The following is a 16,410-nucleotide window of genomic DNA, read 5'->3' on the forward strand; positions in this document are numbered from 1 at the left end:
GCTCTTTTCTTATCACCAAATCTAATCATAGCATATGTCTTATTGAACAAAATAAGTATTGATCTCTATTAATCAATGATAAGTTTTCTGCCGCTATGAACATGTTGAAAGCAAAAATAATAACACCTAATCTATCCATTTTTTTTTTTACAATCTTTTCCACTTCCTTGTTCTAAAAATAGAACAATAAGAGTATGGATTGGTTCTAATTTGATTGAATCCAAGAATGTCTGTCCTGCTGTTAGTCTGTTGTAACCTCAGACTGCTTCTGTTATTAACAGCTGTACTGTTTCACATACCTGTTTTTTGCTCCCATTTTCATTCGTCTCTATTTTCCGTTTCCCTTTTCACCTGAACACCCGTTGTTTGAAGATGCAACAGTCTTCCGTTGTGTGTTGTCAGGATCACAACTATGGTGCACCCCCACCCCCCACCCCACCTGCCTCCCCGCTTTCCCAAACCATCATCCCCCGCATGGATCTCAACGGCGTCGTCCTCGGCTCCCACTATCATGAAACTACAGAGGACAACTCAGCAGACAGCGACAGCTCCTCAGACGAGGAAGGGGCCGTGGCCGGCTGGTGTCACTGCAGCCTGACGCCAGATGGCCTGCTCATCAAGTGTGACAACTGCAGGTAAGAAGGGAAAACTCTAAGATCAATCGATCTGTAGTTCAACATTGATATCCTTTATTACATATGTGATACTACTCTGCAATATTTTAATACTTCAAACAGAGAAAAACATTTTGAAGCTCATAAATAATTGAGGTGAAACTGTGGGAAATGCTCTTTCCTTCTAACTTTAAACACTGTGTCAATGATTTCAGTTTTTGAAATACTTGGTTCTCATTGTTGTTGCAGAGGACTTGACAGGAGGAAAGAAGCAGAGGGCCAACAGAGAAAGACTGAAAATATCTCAGGTATTTGGCTCATATTTTTTCTTCATCCGTGCTTAACAATTTGTAACTTGGATTCGTGAAGCACATCACCGATCGATGTTGTTGCCCTACATAATTTTGTTTCCCTTTGTAGCTGGAGAAAGTAGTGCCACAGAGAGTGGTGATGAAGAGGTGTCGCCGTCCACCGTCTCCTACACCGCCACCCAGCACACACCCACCAGCATCAAACTCATTGTCAACCGGGTCAAAAGGAGCAAATCCAAAAAGAGGAAGAAGAGCACAGAAAAGGCTCGTGGGACACCTAAAGGCAAAAAGGTCAAGGTATGAACACTTATAAATCCATTAAATTAAAATCCATTTGATTGAGACCCAGTGTATTTATAGGCTCCTCATATAGATAGATAGATACATATATAGATAGATAGATGGATACTTTATTAATCCCGAGGGAAATTCAGAGAGAGCCTCAGTTTTCATATTAAGAAAGCCTCAGTTGTGTTTTTTACTGAGGAATAGTATCTGCTCAATGAACTGATTTGTGTTATTTTTCCTTCTTTCAGGCTTTTAGAGAGGGTTCCCGGAAGTCCATGAGGATGAAGGTAAGATTAGAGTTAACCACTTATTTACATGTATGTTTAGATTACAGGGTTAAGCAGGTATCGTAATTCACTTTTTTCTGCACAGCAACAGCATGGCAAGCATTAGAAGTGTCGGTGAATCCCTGCACAGCTTTTTCTTCTGCTTGTTTACAAAATCAGGATATCAGGAGTGACTGCTGGGTAACATAGGTTGTGATTTAGTTACTATGTCATACTTTTCCAACAACCTGAACATTTACAAACTACAAATGTGGACATGGGGAGACTTATTGGGAGTTTGACTCTAGTGAAATACTTTGTATTTGAACACAGAGATTAAAAGAGTAACCGACAGATTAATGGCAGAGTTTAGCAACTATCAGTGAAAAGTGGTTTTAGAACATATGCTACTCAATTTCATATTGACCCTAAACAGTCTGAACATCTACTATATTTTAACCTTGTCTCATCTCTAAAGAAGGTTTCTTCTTCTGTACAGAACTCCACAACAGAGGCCAGCGTACTGGATGAGAACACAGCAGAGGGCTGGGAGAGCAGGATCCGCCAGTGGACAGACCAATATGAGGAGTCTCTGGCAAACCAGTACAGCGCTGATGTCCAGGAACTGATGCAGCTCCATCTTTCTGCCAGCACCCCCACCCCCAAAGAGGGGGGTGAGAGTGGTACCACAACGCCTTCCTCCACCACACAGATCCACACCTCTGTTGATGCCATGGACACCATCAACCACACTGAGCTGGCCTGTAACAACACAGTGCTGGGCTCACAGATGCAGGTTAGCCCCATTCCTCATCCATTAAAATTATAATGATTGACCTTATTTGTCACTGTGCATGCATGTAAAGCAGCAGCATTGGAAAAGCTGCAACGTTGCCAATAATAACACCCTAATTACTATTCTGTAGTAATCTCATGATGCCTTTAATATTTTGCAAATAATGACTTGTGATTGGTGTTTTGTAGCTCCAGTTAGGGCGGGTAACAAGGGTGCAGAAACACAGGAAGATCCTCCGAGCTGCCAAGAGCCTGGAACCAGACACACTCATAATTGAATATCGGGGAAAGGTTATGCTCAAACAACAGTTTGAGGTCAACGGGCACTTCTTTAAAAAGTAAGACATCACAGTATTTGAGTAATGGGCTATAATGAGTGTAGTATTTTTGTCCAACAACAGCTGCATACTTCCTCAAAGTCCATTCTTTTCTTAAGTGTATTTTGAGAATAATAAAACAGTTCCGGTTTTTGACGACATTTTCTTCATGTTTTTCCAGACCCTACCCCTTTGTGCTGTTTCACTCAAAATATAACGATGTTGAGATGTGCGTTGATGCACGGACCTTTGGAAATGACGCCCGCTTCATCAGAAGGTCCTGTACTCCAAACGCTGAGGTAAGTCTTTTAGCTTTTCTTATTTTTATATATATGTCAGTAATGGAGAAATTCGTTTTTCCAAGTGTGAAAATCAGAGTGCTCTCTTTTCTAAAATATCCATCTGTTGCCTTCTACAGGTCCGACATATGATTGTTGAGGGTATGTTCCATCTCTGCATCCATGCTGTCAGTCACATCACAAAGGACACTGAGGTCACCATTGGATTTGACTATGAGTTCAATAACTGGTCAGTACTGATCTCCTATCACAAGTAGTCCAATTCCGGTCTAGAGACGTAAAGTAGATAATATGAATACAAAACATGTAGGTGTCAGTCGAAAGCTTTTATTTGACTTGAAAACTGTCGGCTTACTGTTCCACCTCTGGCATTGTTCATTGTCTAATTATCTTATCTTTGTTACAAACCACCAGTCATTACAAAGTGGATTGTGCCTGCCCTAAGGGGAACCTGAATTGCCCGGTGCAGAAGCACAACCTGAGCCCCAAGGAGAACTTTCTGAGTCCCCCTTCTCTCCTGCCTCCCTCTCCTCTGATTGGTGCCGAGACCCGTCGGAGAAAAGCTCGCAGGAGGGAAATCGAGGGCTGTTTGACCAGCGATAACAACCAGACCCTAGATGAGCACCAGGAGGCCAAAGAGCTGCCGGGGACAAGTGATGCAGAGGTGTGTGTTTGTGTGTAGCTTCCGCTTAAGACAAATGGATACCCATAGTATACCTGGTGTACTTAATCTGTGTTTTTTTCTCTTTATGTGCTGCCTGTGTATGTGTATTAGGAGAGTCTATTGGATGAGATGAAAGTGGAGGACGGAGAGGATGGAGAGGTGGACGAAAATGGGCTCCCCATCTCCAGTAAAAAAGTACGGCATTTTTTTAGTACTTTCCTGAATATCTATGTCTAATGGACGGGTGGAACCAGTTCCAATAAGTCAAAAATCAGTCATTTACAAGACCACATTTAGGGCAATTCTCTGCCTTTGTCACTCATCTCTTGTGTCCCTGTTTGTTCATGTAGACATTAAACAGTCTGGTGAGTAGGAGGAGGAGAGTGGGAGGAACAGAGATAAAGGAGGAGGGTGTAGAAACTGAGGACGGGGCAGGAAACCCCACAGGGAACACCTCCATACCTCACAGCACTGGAGTAGGGGTCAGCACGCGACGTACCACCTATGTGATGGTCAGTGAGGGAATACAAGTAGTTACTCATATGTCTGTTAATATTCCATTAATGTTACTGTAAATTTTTTTGCTCTAATCATGCCCTATTCTGTTACAGGAAGCTTCATCTATTGAAGAAAAGACCTCATTACCCTACCCCACTACCCCAGTTGCCACTCCTAAACCTGCACGACCTACAAAGCCTCGGCCCAAAAGTCGGATCTCTCGCTACCGGTCGAGTTCATCACAGCGGGCCCGGCGGCAGCGTCAAGCTCTCGCGCAGCAGGCAGCGGCAGCTGCCGCAGCTGCAGCATTGGCGGCTATGCCATCGTCAGCTGAGCAAGGGGCTGCTCTGGATGAGGAGGGATCTCAGGGTCCATATGGCGGCGAACATGGCCACGGAGATAGCGGTCTAGGGGGTCATCTACTTGATGGAGACAGTCAGGGTCTAAACTGCATAAATAGAGGCAACTTGCGCGACCCCAAAACCAAGAAGGTCAGTAAACATACAATAATTAGTAGGATTTTGACTTATCTGTGGTCAAGTCAATCTTTTCTAATCATCTTTGTGATTTTGAATTTTCAGTACCTTGTGACAGAGTGGCTGAATGACAAGATACCTGGAGGGGAGAAGGTCCAGCAAGAGGTGCTTGTTGAGCGCCCCCTGCGGATAACCACTGACCCCACGGTGCTGGCCACCACCCTGAATATGCTGCCAGGTCTCTCCCACTCTTCGCTCATTTGCACCGCACCCAGACACTACGTCCGCTTCGGCTCCCCCTTTAACCCGGAGAGACGCAGGCCCCGCCCACTCCATTTGGATGGCACTTATGGCTGCTACAAAAAGGTAAGTGATGCAGTGAGGCATCATATTCTGTGCTTTTTTCCTTAAATTGACCATGAAGTTAATCAAACCTTTCCATAAAGACACAAACTTTACTGTATATGGGAGTTTTTCTCTACAGTCACCAAAGTGCTTGTTGGCTGTGGGACGTGTTTTTATTTATTATTTATAATTTTGTAAGATATCACCCTTACTATGTAAGGTGCTTTGAGATAATGTATGTTATGTCATATAGTTGGTGCTATACAAATATATATTTTTTTATTGAATGAGACTTTTAGGCACACACTATTATGAAATATGTTGAATTCTATCACCTTTATAAAAATCAAGGTATTTTAGCAAGTTAAATCTGTATTATTTTTATGTGAAGCCTAAATATGCTTATTTAGTTTAAACAAATGTGTCACTTGTTATTTTTAACGAGACATTACTCTTGTTTTGACACAGAGATGGATAAAGCAGGTGGAGGATGAAAGCTGTTCAGCCAGTATAGAAGATGGCACAGAGTCCACCTCCTCTCAGCAAAGTAACAGTAGCAGATCCACCCCCAACCCCCTGTCCACTGGTACGTACAAACCCAATCAAGGTGATTTATTTACTGCTGCGTCCACTCATGGTGGAAAAAGAGATTTACATCTTATTCAGTAAAAAGGAAATGTACGTTAACCATTACAACATTCACAGCGTTGGCTGAAAAAGTAAGTGAAGAACCTGCACATCAGACCTGCACTGGGGAGAAAGGAGAGAGTTCTTAATACTGAGCTGATTCAGCTCAGATATGCTCTCAGATTTCTGCTGTGAATGTTTCTATTGAGCTCATTCCAAGGCTTCTGTGTTGAGTTAATGTCTGAGCTCTGCGGCACACTGATTTTCCTAGTTTGAAGTCATTCTGTAGTAGATTTAATGTACTTAAATCATGCTCAAACTTTCAATTGCAACTTTTTGGCATGTTCCACTTCAAAAGTTCACACATTCCACCCCACTCTTTTTAATCAGCCATTAACAATGACAGAGGAAGCAACAAAAAAATATATATCCAAGTGCAGTGAAATAAAGGGCTGTGTATTTTTGCTGCTCCCTGTTTACAAGTCTTTGCGTTTACTTTGTAACTTTGTCCAGCTTCATGCAACTTTTATAATACAGTTTATAATGTCAGAGCCTTTTGAGATCTTTGTTTCACATCATCAGGTGTTTCTTGTAAATACCTTATGTAAAATATTGGAATGTTTTTAAAACTGACTGTAACTCACAGGTCCAGTCTGTTTGTTGTTTATTATAGTTTAGTGAAGATCTGATTATATTTAAACGTGCAGGTCCACTTACTTTTCCTTGCCACTGTAGGTCAGCACTAATCAACTGTCTTTATGTCTTTAAAATCTCAGAGCTCAATCCCCCAATTAAGAAGCGTCTCTCCAAGTATACGACAGAGACGACACCAGCTCCCTCAGACAACCTGCTTCGCCCACTATCACCCATCACTCCGCCACTCCCAGAGGACTCCCCCCACCCGCTGCTCCATACCCCCTGTGGCTCCTTGCTGCCCAATGGCCTGATCTACTCACCAATGCCCTCGCTACCCGCAAGCCGCTGCAACACACCACTGCAATTTGAAGTAAGTGCACATCAACATGCATCTAATACCACTAATATCCATCCTCACCAGTCGTATATAGCCAACACCAACACACCGTTGATGTACCTGGATGGATTCTCCAATTTAATTAATATTTTCTGACACACCATTTGTTTGAGACTGTGAAGTTCTCTAACAACCTTTGCTTCTCTCCAGAACATATCGTCCCCTGAGGCGTCTCCTGTTCATCGGCCAGAGTCCATCTCACCTACGGTACGTTCCCAGCTCTATGCCACTAGCTCCTAACTGCAGTTATATACCGTTACATGCTGCGTACTGCTGACTGGTTACTCCAATTGGTCTGAATAGTTTTGTCTTTCCATTCTTTTGTTCCTTTCTACCTTTAGCCGTGTCTTCAGACAGACTTTGAAGTCCCTCGGCCTCAGTTCCCGGACCTGTCCCTCCCCTCCAGTTTAGAGAGCCCTGTGGCCATGACCTCAGATGACCTTTCTCTTCCTGGATGCTCCTCAGGCCATGATTCCCAGGGTCCATCATGTGTTGGGACCAGCTCCCTAAACCCAGTGCCCTGTGCTCCTTCGGACCTAAACCCCCAAAACAGAGAGCAGGCCTTCAGGACAGAGTTCAACCTCATATACACCTGCTCACCCCTTAATGCAAACCTGGGAAACCCTGTGGCCCCCGATTGCCGCCAGTCCCTGTCAGAGGGAGGCTTTTCCCCTGCAGAGTCCTTCCACAGTTCTATAAGTGGCCAGGGGATGATGGGAGATATGGGCCCCGGCTCTATGTCACCCTACGGTGAGCCTCATTATGGGGGAGGCTACCCAGACAGTGGCACACCTCCTCACACCAGCAACCCACCACAAAAGAGGAAGGCAAGTTCTCCGACTTTTAAATCTGATTGTGAACTGTTTTTTTTATCTCTGGTTGCTTTTGGGTAAATCTTGAGGAGTTTAATCTTTTCTTCTCAAGTTGGAATGATTTTGAGTGTGATATGTGCAAACTGACTAGCCGAACGTCATGATGTGCTTCTCCCCTTGCTCTATGTTTGCCCATTGACTTTGTCTTAAATATATCAAATGGTCCTTTGTGTCAGGCAGACACATCCACAAACATTAGACATTTAAATGACATATATAAGCATTTCCTGTGTATATCTGAAATTATGTCCACTCTGTAGCTTTGACCCTCCCCTCCCTCTCCCTCAGTCCCCTCCCTCCCCCTCGCTGTTAGTTGACACTTTCTGCCAAGTTTCTCTTCCACTTTTCTTCCAAGGCAGAGGGCCAACCAGCATACCATTAGTCTGCTGACAGGGAAGCCAGATTACCAGGCTATAGCTGTAAGAAGTGAATACAAGCCAGTACAAAATATGGTGAATATTCTCCCTACAACTACATATTTAGAAGTGTGCATGTAAATATTGTTTCTTTGCATCTGCATACAACAACCCACCCCACCCTCTCCTCCTCAAAACCTACATTGAACTCTGACTCGTTTTGAGCAGGAGTTTTTTTTTCTTTTTTTCTACCATTTCAGTCAAACTCATAGAAGTGAGTAAGAGTTTCATCCATCACCTTCAGCACAAGATGCTGATGGTTCATGACAAGATGAAGCTCATGCGTATTTCCTCCATCTCACCCATGGCTCATTCTAAACCAATCATCCAGTTCTACCACGGTACCGTGGGAAAGTCTCATGTCTTTACTGGGGGTTCTGACACTTGCTGGGATCAGGGATTTTACTTTAATTTCATTAAATTGAAGATAATGATACCTGTAAAGATTCTCAGGCTGCATCCACACTATGTTTTCATTTTAAAAGCATCAACTCTGCTAAGGATGCTCCTAGCGTCCACACTGTTCCACAGTGTCAGAGCCACTGAAACCGTTTGGAAAGTTTGGAAACGCTATTGGCCCCATTTTATTTTGAAATCTTTTAGGCTTTGTTTCAGTCTGAATGAGCAGAAAGTAAGAGGTTTTTTAAACGGTGAAATACACTCCCAACCGCCTGCCGATTGAGTAATTTCGGTCAGGATGAAGCTTCACTAATTGGTCTGCCTTTCTATCAGATGAACTCCTTCCGGGAAGTAAATGTAATTGATTATCCATGTTGCTACATCCATGTACATCCATTTACATGGATAATCAATTAGAAGCGTTTGTGACCCTGTTGTCTTTGCTAACAGCTGTTGTACATTTAATTTCTGTATTTGACAATGATACAACTGCTTACATGTGTAGTAGACAAGTTAATTATTTCAGTAATCTGCAACAATTCTGCAAATAACAACCGAATGCTTCCCGTTTACACAAGCATGCGTATGCCGAGTGGTCATGTGATATGGTTTTTCAGGCATTTTATTAAAGCCAGGGATTTAAACTGATCTGGAGCTTGTCTGGACAAAACATTTTTTTAGTTTGAAAAGGGCCCTTTTGAAATGAAAACATAGTAGTATGGATACAGCCTCAGTCAACTAGGTCATGGCTGCCTCAATACACAAATATACATGGGAAACTGGACTGACGAGGCCTCTGAGATGATTGGTTAATGATGGATGAGGGTGTTATTAAGACTAGTTTGTTAAATAGGTTGACCATTTATCTTTTTCAAAATAACACAAATATAAATCTATAAAAACAGTAACATAGAACAGAAAATAGATAAAATAACTCTTAGAAGGTTTAATAACAACTAAATACATGAGAGGCATGTAAGAGTTACCTTAAACACAGCTGAATCTGTAACCGTGTCTTCAGGGGCTGTTACCTTCAGAAGCTTCAATTGATGATCGATTGCATCACAGCAGGGCAACTCGGCTATCCCATTTTGCAGGCTCCTTCAAATGCAGTCAACAAATGCGTCCTTCAATCCCTGAGAAGCAATGGCTCCATTGGGCGGATCTGTCTCGACCCAACGTATTCCAGGATTCATTTAGCTTTTTTCCCAAGAGGTAATGGCATTTGCAAGCAATGAGACGTCAGTTGCTTGAGTGTCACGCTTCAAAAAGCCAAAGGGCATTAAAAACCTTCTCTTGTGTCCAACTTCACCTCTGTTACTGAAATAAGGCCAGGACGTCCTGGTGACGCAGATCACAGACTCTGTAGGCCAGCCCGTCTCATTTCGGTCCTGTCAATGTGACCACTGACACTTGGAGCTTTATGGTAATTTACTTGCTGTACTACCATCTGCAGTCTCCTCTGCAATCTATCTATGTAATCTTACACCATTAAAAAGATTCTGACGAGCCATCCATTACACACCCTCTTCTCCCACAAGCCTATCCTGTGTCATGACAACGTTAAACTGGGTCGAGTGCTCTCATTCTCATTGTTGAGGAGTATGTGTTTAAATGTTGTGCGTGTGCTCGAACTTTGTGTGGACGTGACATGAGTGTTTGTATTGTTGTTTCAGCGTGGTTGCAACATGGCCTGGTGCATTCAAAGTTGCCTGCTTTCTTGTCAAAGCTTCGGATGCTGTATGTTACTAATTCAGAATGCATCAAGTGATAGACACTGAGTCTTTCTCATGGCTACAAGTCTGTTCATGTAATGGAACCAAATGCATACAGTATCATTTTCATGTCAGAGATGGTTTCCATGGTGATTAAGGTGTTTTTCTTTTTGTTAAACCAAATAGTGTGAAATACTTTTTCCAGGTGAGTGCTCTCTGGTGTGGTGCATGCGGTCTGCCCATCACTCAGTTAGTTTTTGTGAATGATGTTATTCAGTCAGCAGCCCAACATCTGTATGAATGACATGAAGTTATATCAGAGTGTGTGTCCGTCCTTCATCAGCAACTGTTTAATATCACTTCTCCTCCCTCTGCTGCCTCAGGTGTCTTTGCTGGAGTACCGCAAGAGGAAGCAGAGCAGCGGTCGAGACCCAGAGCCCTTTGGCAGCAGCTCCTCCCTGGGTGGCACCCCCTCCCGGCCTGGCTCCCATTACAGCGAAGATTCCCATCATGCCCATTCCCATCAGCAGATGCAGCCTCCAGCTACCCCACACAGCTCATTCTCTTCCTCAACACTCATGAACCCTATCTCACAGATAGAGGAGGTCAGTCCTCCAGACCACCAGGGCCCGTCTGCGGAGCCCAGGCGCCAGTACAACAACCAGTGGTGAGGGGCTGAGTGTGATGGCTCACTAAGTTTAAGATGTTCACCTGTCAAGCTGTAGTGACAATGTTCCTGATTAGTTTGCGATCAGAGCTGAGCGGCAGATAACCTTTGGATTTGTATCTTATCCAAGGATGGTTCCCACTACTGTTGAACGTCTAAGGGAAGGCCAGGGCGCACTCGAGCGTGTGCTTAGAAGCATCAAAATGGAGCGGATCTACAAGAGGAGTGACGGATCCACAGAGAAGGAGTTTGGTATGACGATAACAAATCTAAAGGTCAAACTATAGATTCAAGTGTATAATTTTATCTTGGCTAGTGCTGGAGCTGATCCACCTTTTCTGTGATTTCAGATGGGGATCGATATGAGATGCAGGCAGCGTCCATGGCTTCTCCAATCAAGAGTCCCCACAGATACAGTCCCTCCGTGTACTCACAACAGGTAGACACACCAGTATGATATATTTGGATATTTATGTTCAAGACCTGATTCAACATTGTAATTAAAGAGGCAGGTGTATTATGATCATGCCTTGAGGGCATTTTGGCAGGATTGATAGCTTAAACATTTGTCTTTCGTTCACAATTACCTTCTTCTCTCTATGACATGAAATCTACCTTCAACTTGTGTCATTACAACAGAATAGTGAGTGTGTGTCTCTGTGTTTAGTCATCAGAAAGCCACCGGCAGACTGACAGCCCGTCACTCCGTCAGCAGACCTCCACCTCTCCATTCCCGGGATCCTACAGTCCCTCATCAGGCCAGAGCTTCTACGCATGCCACCCCTCCCACCCTGGACTTTCCCAGGACCACCCTCCATCAACCTACCCCAGTCACTCCCCCACCGCCACTTCATCCCCAGACTCGCGGCCACCCGCAGGGTCTCTACACCAGCAGAGTAACAGCAGTAACGCGGACAGAGCCCATGGCTACGGCAGCAGCCACTTAAAAGCAAGTCTTTTGAACAACAGTGGCCTGGCAGGGGCCCCCGCCCCAGGACCCAGGGCCCATGGGCAGACTAAAATAGACTCGGGCACCCTGGCCTCCAGAGGGGGTCAGCAGCAGGCGTCTCGCAGCCTGAAATCGGGCAGCCCGAGCCAAGCAACACTGCAGGCCAGCCCAAGGCTGCTGTCGGCCTCTGGATCGACACACTACCCACAGAGAGGGACGAACCTCAGCCAGTTCCAGCACTCCCCCCTCCAGGGACCCGGAGTAAGGACACAGTCAGGAAGCTTTTAGGACCTTGTTCAAGTGTCTTTGTGTGTGTGAGCGTGTGAGTGTGTATGAAGCTGTGTACCCCCTCAGCCCCTGAAGCTGTGGTGAAATGGGGCCCAGGGAGTGTGAGGAGGGTAAATGTACAGACCTAAGAGGAGCAAGGACTTCTTTAAGGATTTCTCCTTTTCTTTTTTTCTGTCTATTCTTTCTTTATTTTCAGAAAAAAACAAATGACCACATTCTGCACAAAGCTAATCATTGACTTTGGATATCATTATGGAATCAGTGGAAAAGCAATTTAGATAAAAAACACAGAAAAAACAACAAGAAATCACATGTAACTTGAAATTGTTCGCTGATGTGCCGGACTGTGCAAACAAGCTCTCTGTCAAAAGCCAAAACATCCTCACAAATGTCTGTACAAAGTTATAAGAAGTGTACCTGTCGTCATGGCACAGAGGTTGGATACATGCTGAGATGCATATATATGAGTCTGTGCTGCAGTTAAAGTGATTTGATTAGGAAAAGGGGGAAATATTACAAGCAGAGGCAAATTGTTAATCATCCGCTCTCGAGATATATTCGAGGCATGGGGAGGAGGAGGGGCGTTTCCTTTATTAGGGTCATTCCATATGATTACCAGCCTCCATGTTCTCTCACTAAACATGACACAGCCCTTTTTTCCTCTCGGTTCGGTCCGTTCCACTCTTCTGTTGTTTTTTTCTAAGTTATCTTCTGTTCTCTCACCCCCAAAGGACTGTTTTGATATCAATTTAGGACGACTCCACTGTAGAATTCTGATATTGTACTTGAGATATACAGGTCTTATGATTCATGGTGCTGCATTGTTTTTTTTGTTTTTTTTGTTTTCAATAAATTTGAAATCCAGTTATGTTCCCCACATTTGGCTGCATTCATCTTGTCATATCAGTTAGGATCCGTTAAATTGTTCTCCTAATTCATACTGATCATATGTTGTAGTGATGGAATGCAGGAACAAAATAAGGGGTAGATAATCCAACTTTATTTCTCAGTTAAAATGTTAGTTTTTTATCATACAGGAGTTTTTAAAATAAATATATATGTATTTTTTTCTGACCAATCATTTGCATTCCGTGTGACACAGAGGGAAACTGGGCAAAGGAATCTTTAAGGGGGTGTTTGAATTGTTTATAAAACCTAGGTTTGAAAAAAGCTGCTGTGTTCTTGTGAGAACTGCTACGATTTCCACAGAATGCTGTATTTTAATTTCTCACAGACTGACTTTAATTAAAGCAATGGTACTCCTGGTCACTGCAGGGGGACTTCAGAGCGACGGCAGGCTGTCAGCAGGAGTCGCTCTTTCCTCCCAGACTTTTTTTTTGGTGCGGATGTGGATTTGGAAAACCGCTGCATTTGTGTGACTACAAAGGACCAAGGGTCCAGTCATGTGACTGGGCCCCACCTGCCCAACAGCAGCCCCCTCCACCACCATCACACAGAAGGGTACTCATGTTACATGAATGTTTGACAGATTAAAAAACAGTTGTGACCCAAAATTAACCAGCACCTTAAAATGAAAGCGATCCACCCTAAGAAGTTTGATTGTGTTTACTTGTATAGAAATGTGATATAGACTTGTATGGAGAAAATGTAGTACACTGAATTTATCGCATGACATTTTTTTTTAGGGTCCAAGTGACCAACTTTTGTGAGATGGTTGGAAGCTAATCATTTGGTCTTCTCCTGGGTTCCTCCAAAAACCAGACACTGCATACTCTTTGTTTTTTGTAAAGGTCATTCTGTTGGTTGTTTTTTTTTTTTTTTACACAGATCATAGTAACTATTTCATTGTCCCCTCCAAAAGATTTAAAAAGCAAGAGATGTAATACCTTTTTGATAATAAAATAATCATGATGGTAATGTATTTTGAAAACTACCATTGTGATGTGTCTTGAGGCAGTTGCTTGCATGTATTTGCACAAGTTGCTTCAGATCATGTGGTAAGATGTTAGTATGTCATTCATTTTTCCCTTTGTTTCAGGAAAACGCTGCAGTGACTTCGGTTTGGTTGTAGATCCAGTTATGTGTTTATTATAGTACGACAAAAAACATCAGATGAAGATACATGACACCCTCATCTAGGATCCACAAATTTGAGTTTTTTTCCCCCTTATTAATTCTTGAAATTGGACAATACGTGAGACTACAGTCACAGTCTCAAAGATGCAGGGAGATCATTAATATGCTGTCAATCAGCAATAAAGATAGTATTTATTTTTTAATTAATGCTGTACAGGATCATTCCTAGCTGCTGCTACTGTTCTTCATTGCAGTCTCTTGACCACCACCCCACCAAGGCTAACTCCCCGTCTCGCAATTTTCCAGAAAGGGAAAAGATATTCTTGGAAATGCCCCTAATCAAATCCACTCCAGAGACCTGATGTGTTGTTCCTTGGCTCAAACCCCACCTCTTATGTGTCAGTAAACTTGGTTCAGTAGTTGTTTTTTTGCATAATCCTGTAAGCAGACAGACGCAATGAAGCTGTAACCTCCTTGATGGAGGTAATCTGTTTTTATAAGACGTTGTTCAGTGTTAGCAACAAATCATCAATATTGTCCACAAGGGGGGAGCATTGTGTGAATGATGAGACGTGACTCATTTACCTCATTTAGACAGGTTCACTGTAGCTGAGATTATTCTCTGTCAGGATAAGGGATGTTGTGCTTCTGGTTTATATTCTCATGCTGCCTTACAAATTCATAATCCTACAAATCAGCATCACATCCAGGAAACAAGAGGCTGTGGGTGTTTTTCTCATGAGGATCACTAGGGTCATATGGTCGTTTCTCCTCTGATGTACTGCTACATACAGAAACAAGATGCTTCTCATCCTCGAGAAGCGTTTCACCCACACTGAGGTCAAACATGACTCTGAGCCCAAGTTGTTGTCAGAGTGAGACCATCTGAGCCCGATCTCCCTCTCAAAGATGCAGAGAGCAGGTGGAGACGTCTTCAGTCAGTGTGCAAGCAGACACTGACTGAATTGAGTGCATGCACAGTCATGTTGGTGGGGTATGTTGTCTCGCACACAGGGCTGCTGGTGTGAGGCCCGTCATTCTCAGCGCTCCAGACAGCCCTAAAACGCCATCCATCGAGCACAACTCTGCACAGTCCAGTGATAAGAGCAGCGACCACCCAAGGAGTTTGTGTCACCACTGAGTCTTATGTTTATATTAAGAGATATTTGTTCGAGTGAAAACCTGATAGTAGATATATATTTTTTTTATCTCGGGTACATATTTTGCAAAGACTGAAATACAACAAAAGCATTCAGAGCATTTAGACAGTTTTAACTGTAGACCTGTTTCTTTCCTTATCCTTGATGTGTCTCTTGACTGCATTCTACGTGTGTCAAACTGAACCGACTGAGGGAAGAATGAATGCAGACTAATACAGAAACACAGAGAATGCAAGGCAGTGATTCACCTTTAAACAGCACAATGAACTGAAGCAAAGATCCACAGTAACACTGTAATGTCTCCAGGACAAGTCCCTGAGAGACCCAAACGAAGAGCAGACCTATCCCATCAGCACATCTGTGGAGAACATCCGTGGAGATGATTTACTTTAGTAATGAAGAGATTTCAGGGTAAGACATTTTATAGATTTGAAAAACATGTTTTTTTACCTTGTCATGATGAATCATTGAGAGTAAACTTCATGGTACATTTATAACTCTTTAGTTGTTTAAGCAGCAAACAGTCACTATATTTAATATCCACGACTTTCCTTGGGATCCAGACAGCTGACATAAAGGGGTATACCTAGTAATACCTCTACCTTCAAATGAGCAGTCACATTTAATGCTTGAATGAACCTCTCAAGGTCAGGTCTGGCATCAGGTTGAAGTCAAAACATTGTGAGCTCAACAAATCATGCAGCTATTAGCTGCCACATGCATATACAAATGTAGCAACAAAGAAAAGACCATACAGGTCACAGTAAAAGTGACACAACAACAAAAAATAAAACTCATTTACACAGTTCACTGAATAAAGGTATTGGCCAGTTTCCACAAAAGGTAACTGAATAATATAAAATATATATTAATTATGTTAAATATCTTTTCATTTGTAAAGGACATTTGACCCTTACACTTAAAGTCCCAATGATAAATATTTATCCTCTGATCTTCTTCACACTTGTTGGGTGTCACTGTGGGTGTGGTTACCTGAGGAAGTTCAAAGTTGAAAATGAAATATTTAATAGTCAATGAGTTTATTAACTTTAAACAACATTGATAAAACAGGGAACCAGCTGCCATGGCAACCCTACACAAACATAACTTTTTTCACATCACAGCATCCCATAATAAGACAATGTAGAAAGAGAAACGGAGGAAGAGACTGAGAGGAGATGGAATATATATAAAACTACAGTTTCCACCTCTCAATTTGACACAAAAATATGAAGGAGCAGACTATTTGTTAATATGGAGACGAGTAAGCCCCATTTATTCATTCATTTGATTTATTCATTCATTCAGAGGGATTAACTATGACTGATGAAACTAAAATGCCACTGCACGAATGATCACACCAACAAAGAGAGA

At 42.8% G+C, this 16,410-nt stretch overlaps 1 protein-coding gene across 5 annotated transcripts in view; it reads left to right on the forward strand.

The window, feature by feature from the left end:
- Window positions 1-13,756, forward strand: part of setd5 (SET domain containing 5) — a 28,881-nt gene extending 15,125 nt beyond the window's left edge. Inside the window, exons 4-25 of one of the 5 annotated variants that reach the window (XM_062394518.1) lie at window positions 373-635; window positions 864-922; window positions 1,035-1,222; window positions 1,462-1,500; window positions 1,979-2,275; window positions 2,464-2,612; window positions 2,773-2,890; window positions 3,010-3,119; window positions 3,305-3,554; window positions 3,666-3,749; window positions 3,905-4,066; window positions 4,166-4,543; window positions 4,634-4,894; window positions 5,342-5,459; window positions 6,277-6,506; window positions 6,684-6,740; window positions 6,875-7,360; window positions 7,765-7,857; window positions 10,319-10,602; window positions 10,733-10,854; window positions 10,953-11,041; window positions 11,270-13,756. In XM_062394518.1, coding sequence (XP_062250502.1) covers window positions 373-635; window positions 864-922; window positions 1,035-1,222; window positions 1,462-1,500; window positions 1,979-2,275; window positions 2,464-2,612; window positions 2,773-2,890; window positions 3,010-3,119; window positions 3,305-3,554; window positions 3,666-3,749; window positions 3,905-4,066; window positions 4,166-4,543; window positions 4,634-4,894; window positions 5,342-5,459; window positions 6,277-6,506; window positions 6,684-6,740; window positions 6,875-7,360; window positions 7,765-7,857; window positions 10,319-10,602; window positions 10,733-10,854; window positions 10,953-11,041; window positions 11,270-11,839 — 4,407 coding nt within the window. In that variant the 3' untranslated portion in view covers window positions 11,840-13,756. Of the gene's footprint in view, window positions 1-372; window positions 636-863; window positions 923-1,034; window positions 1,223-1,461; window positions 1,501-1,978; window positions 2,276-2,463; window positions 2,613-2,772; window positions 2,891-3,009; window positions 3,120-3,304; window positions 3,555-3,665; window positions 3,750-3,904; window positions 4,067-4,165; window positions 4,544-4,633; window positions 4,895-5,341; window positions 5,460-6,276; window positions 6,507-6,683; window positions 6,741-6,874; window positions 7,361-7,764; window positions 7,858-9,241; window positions 9,436-10,318; window positions 10,603-10,732; window positions 10,855-10,952; window positions 11,042-11,269 lie in introns of those variants that run through there. The other 4 variants (XM_062394527.1, XM_062394534.1, XR_009921787.1 and 1 more) reach the window with 4 other exon arrangements.
- Window positions 13,757-16,410: the final 2,654 nt, after the last annotated feature.

This window comes from Platichthys flesus, chromosome 2 (genome assembly GCF_949316205.1).
Source record: "Platichthys flesus chromosome 2, fPlaFle2.1, whole genome shotgun sequence".
In the NCBI taxonomy this organism is placed as follows: domain Eukaryota; kingdom Metazoa; phylum Chordata; class Actinopteri; order Pleuronectiformes; family Pleuronectidae; genus Platichthys; species Platichthys flesus.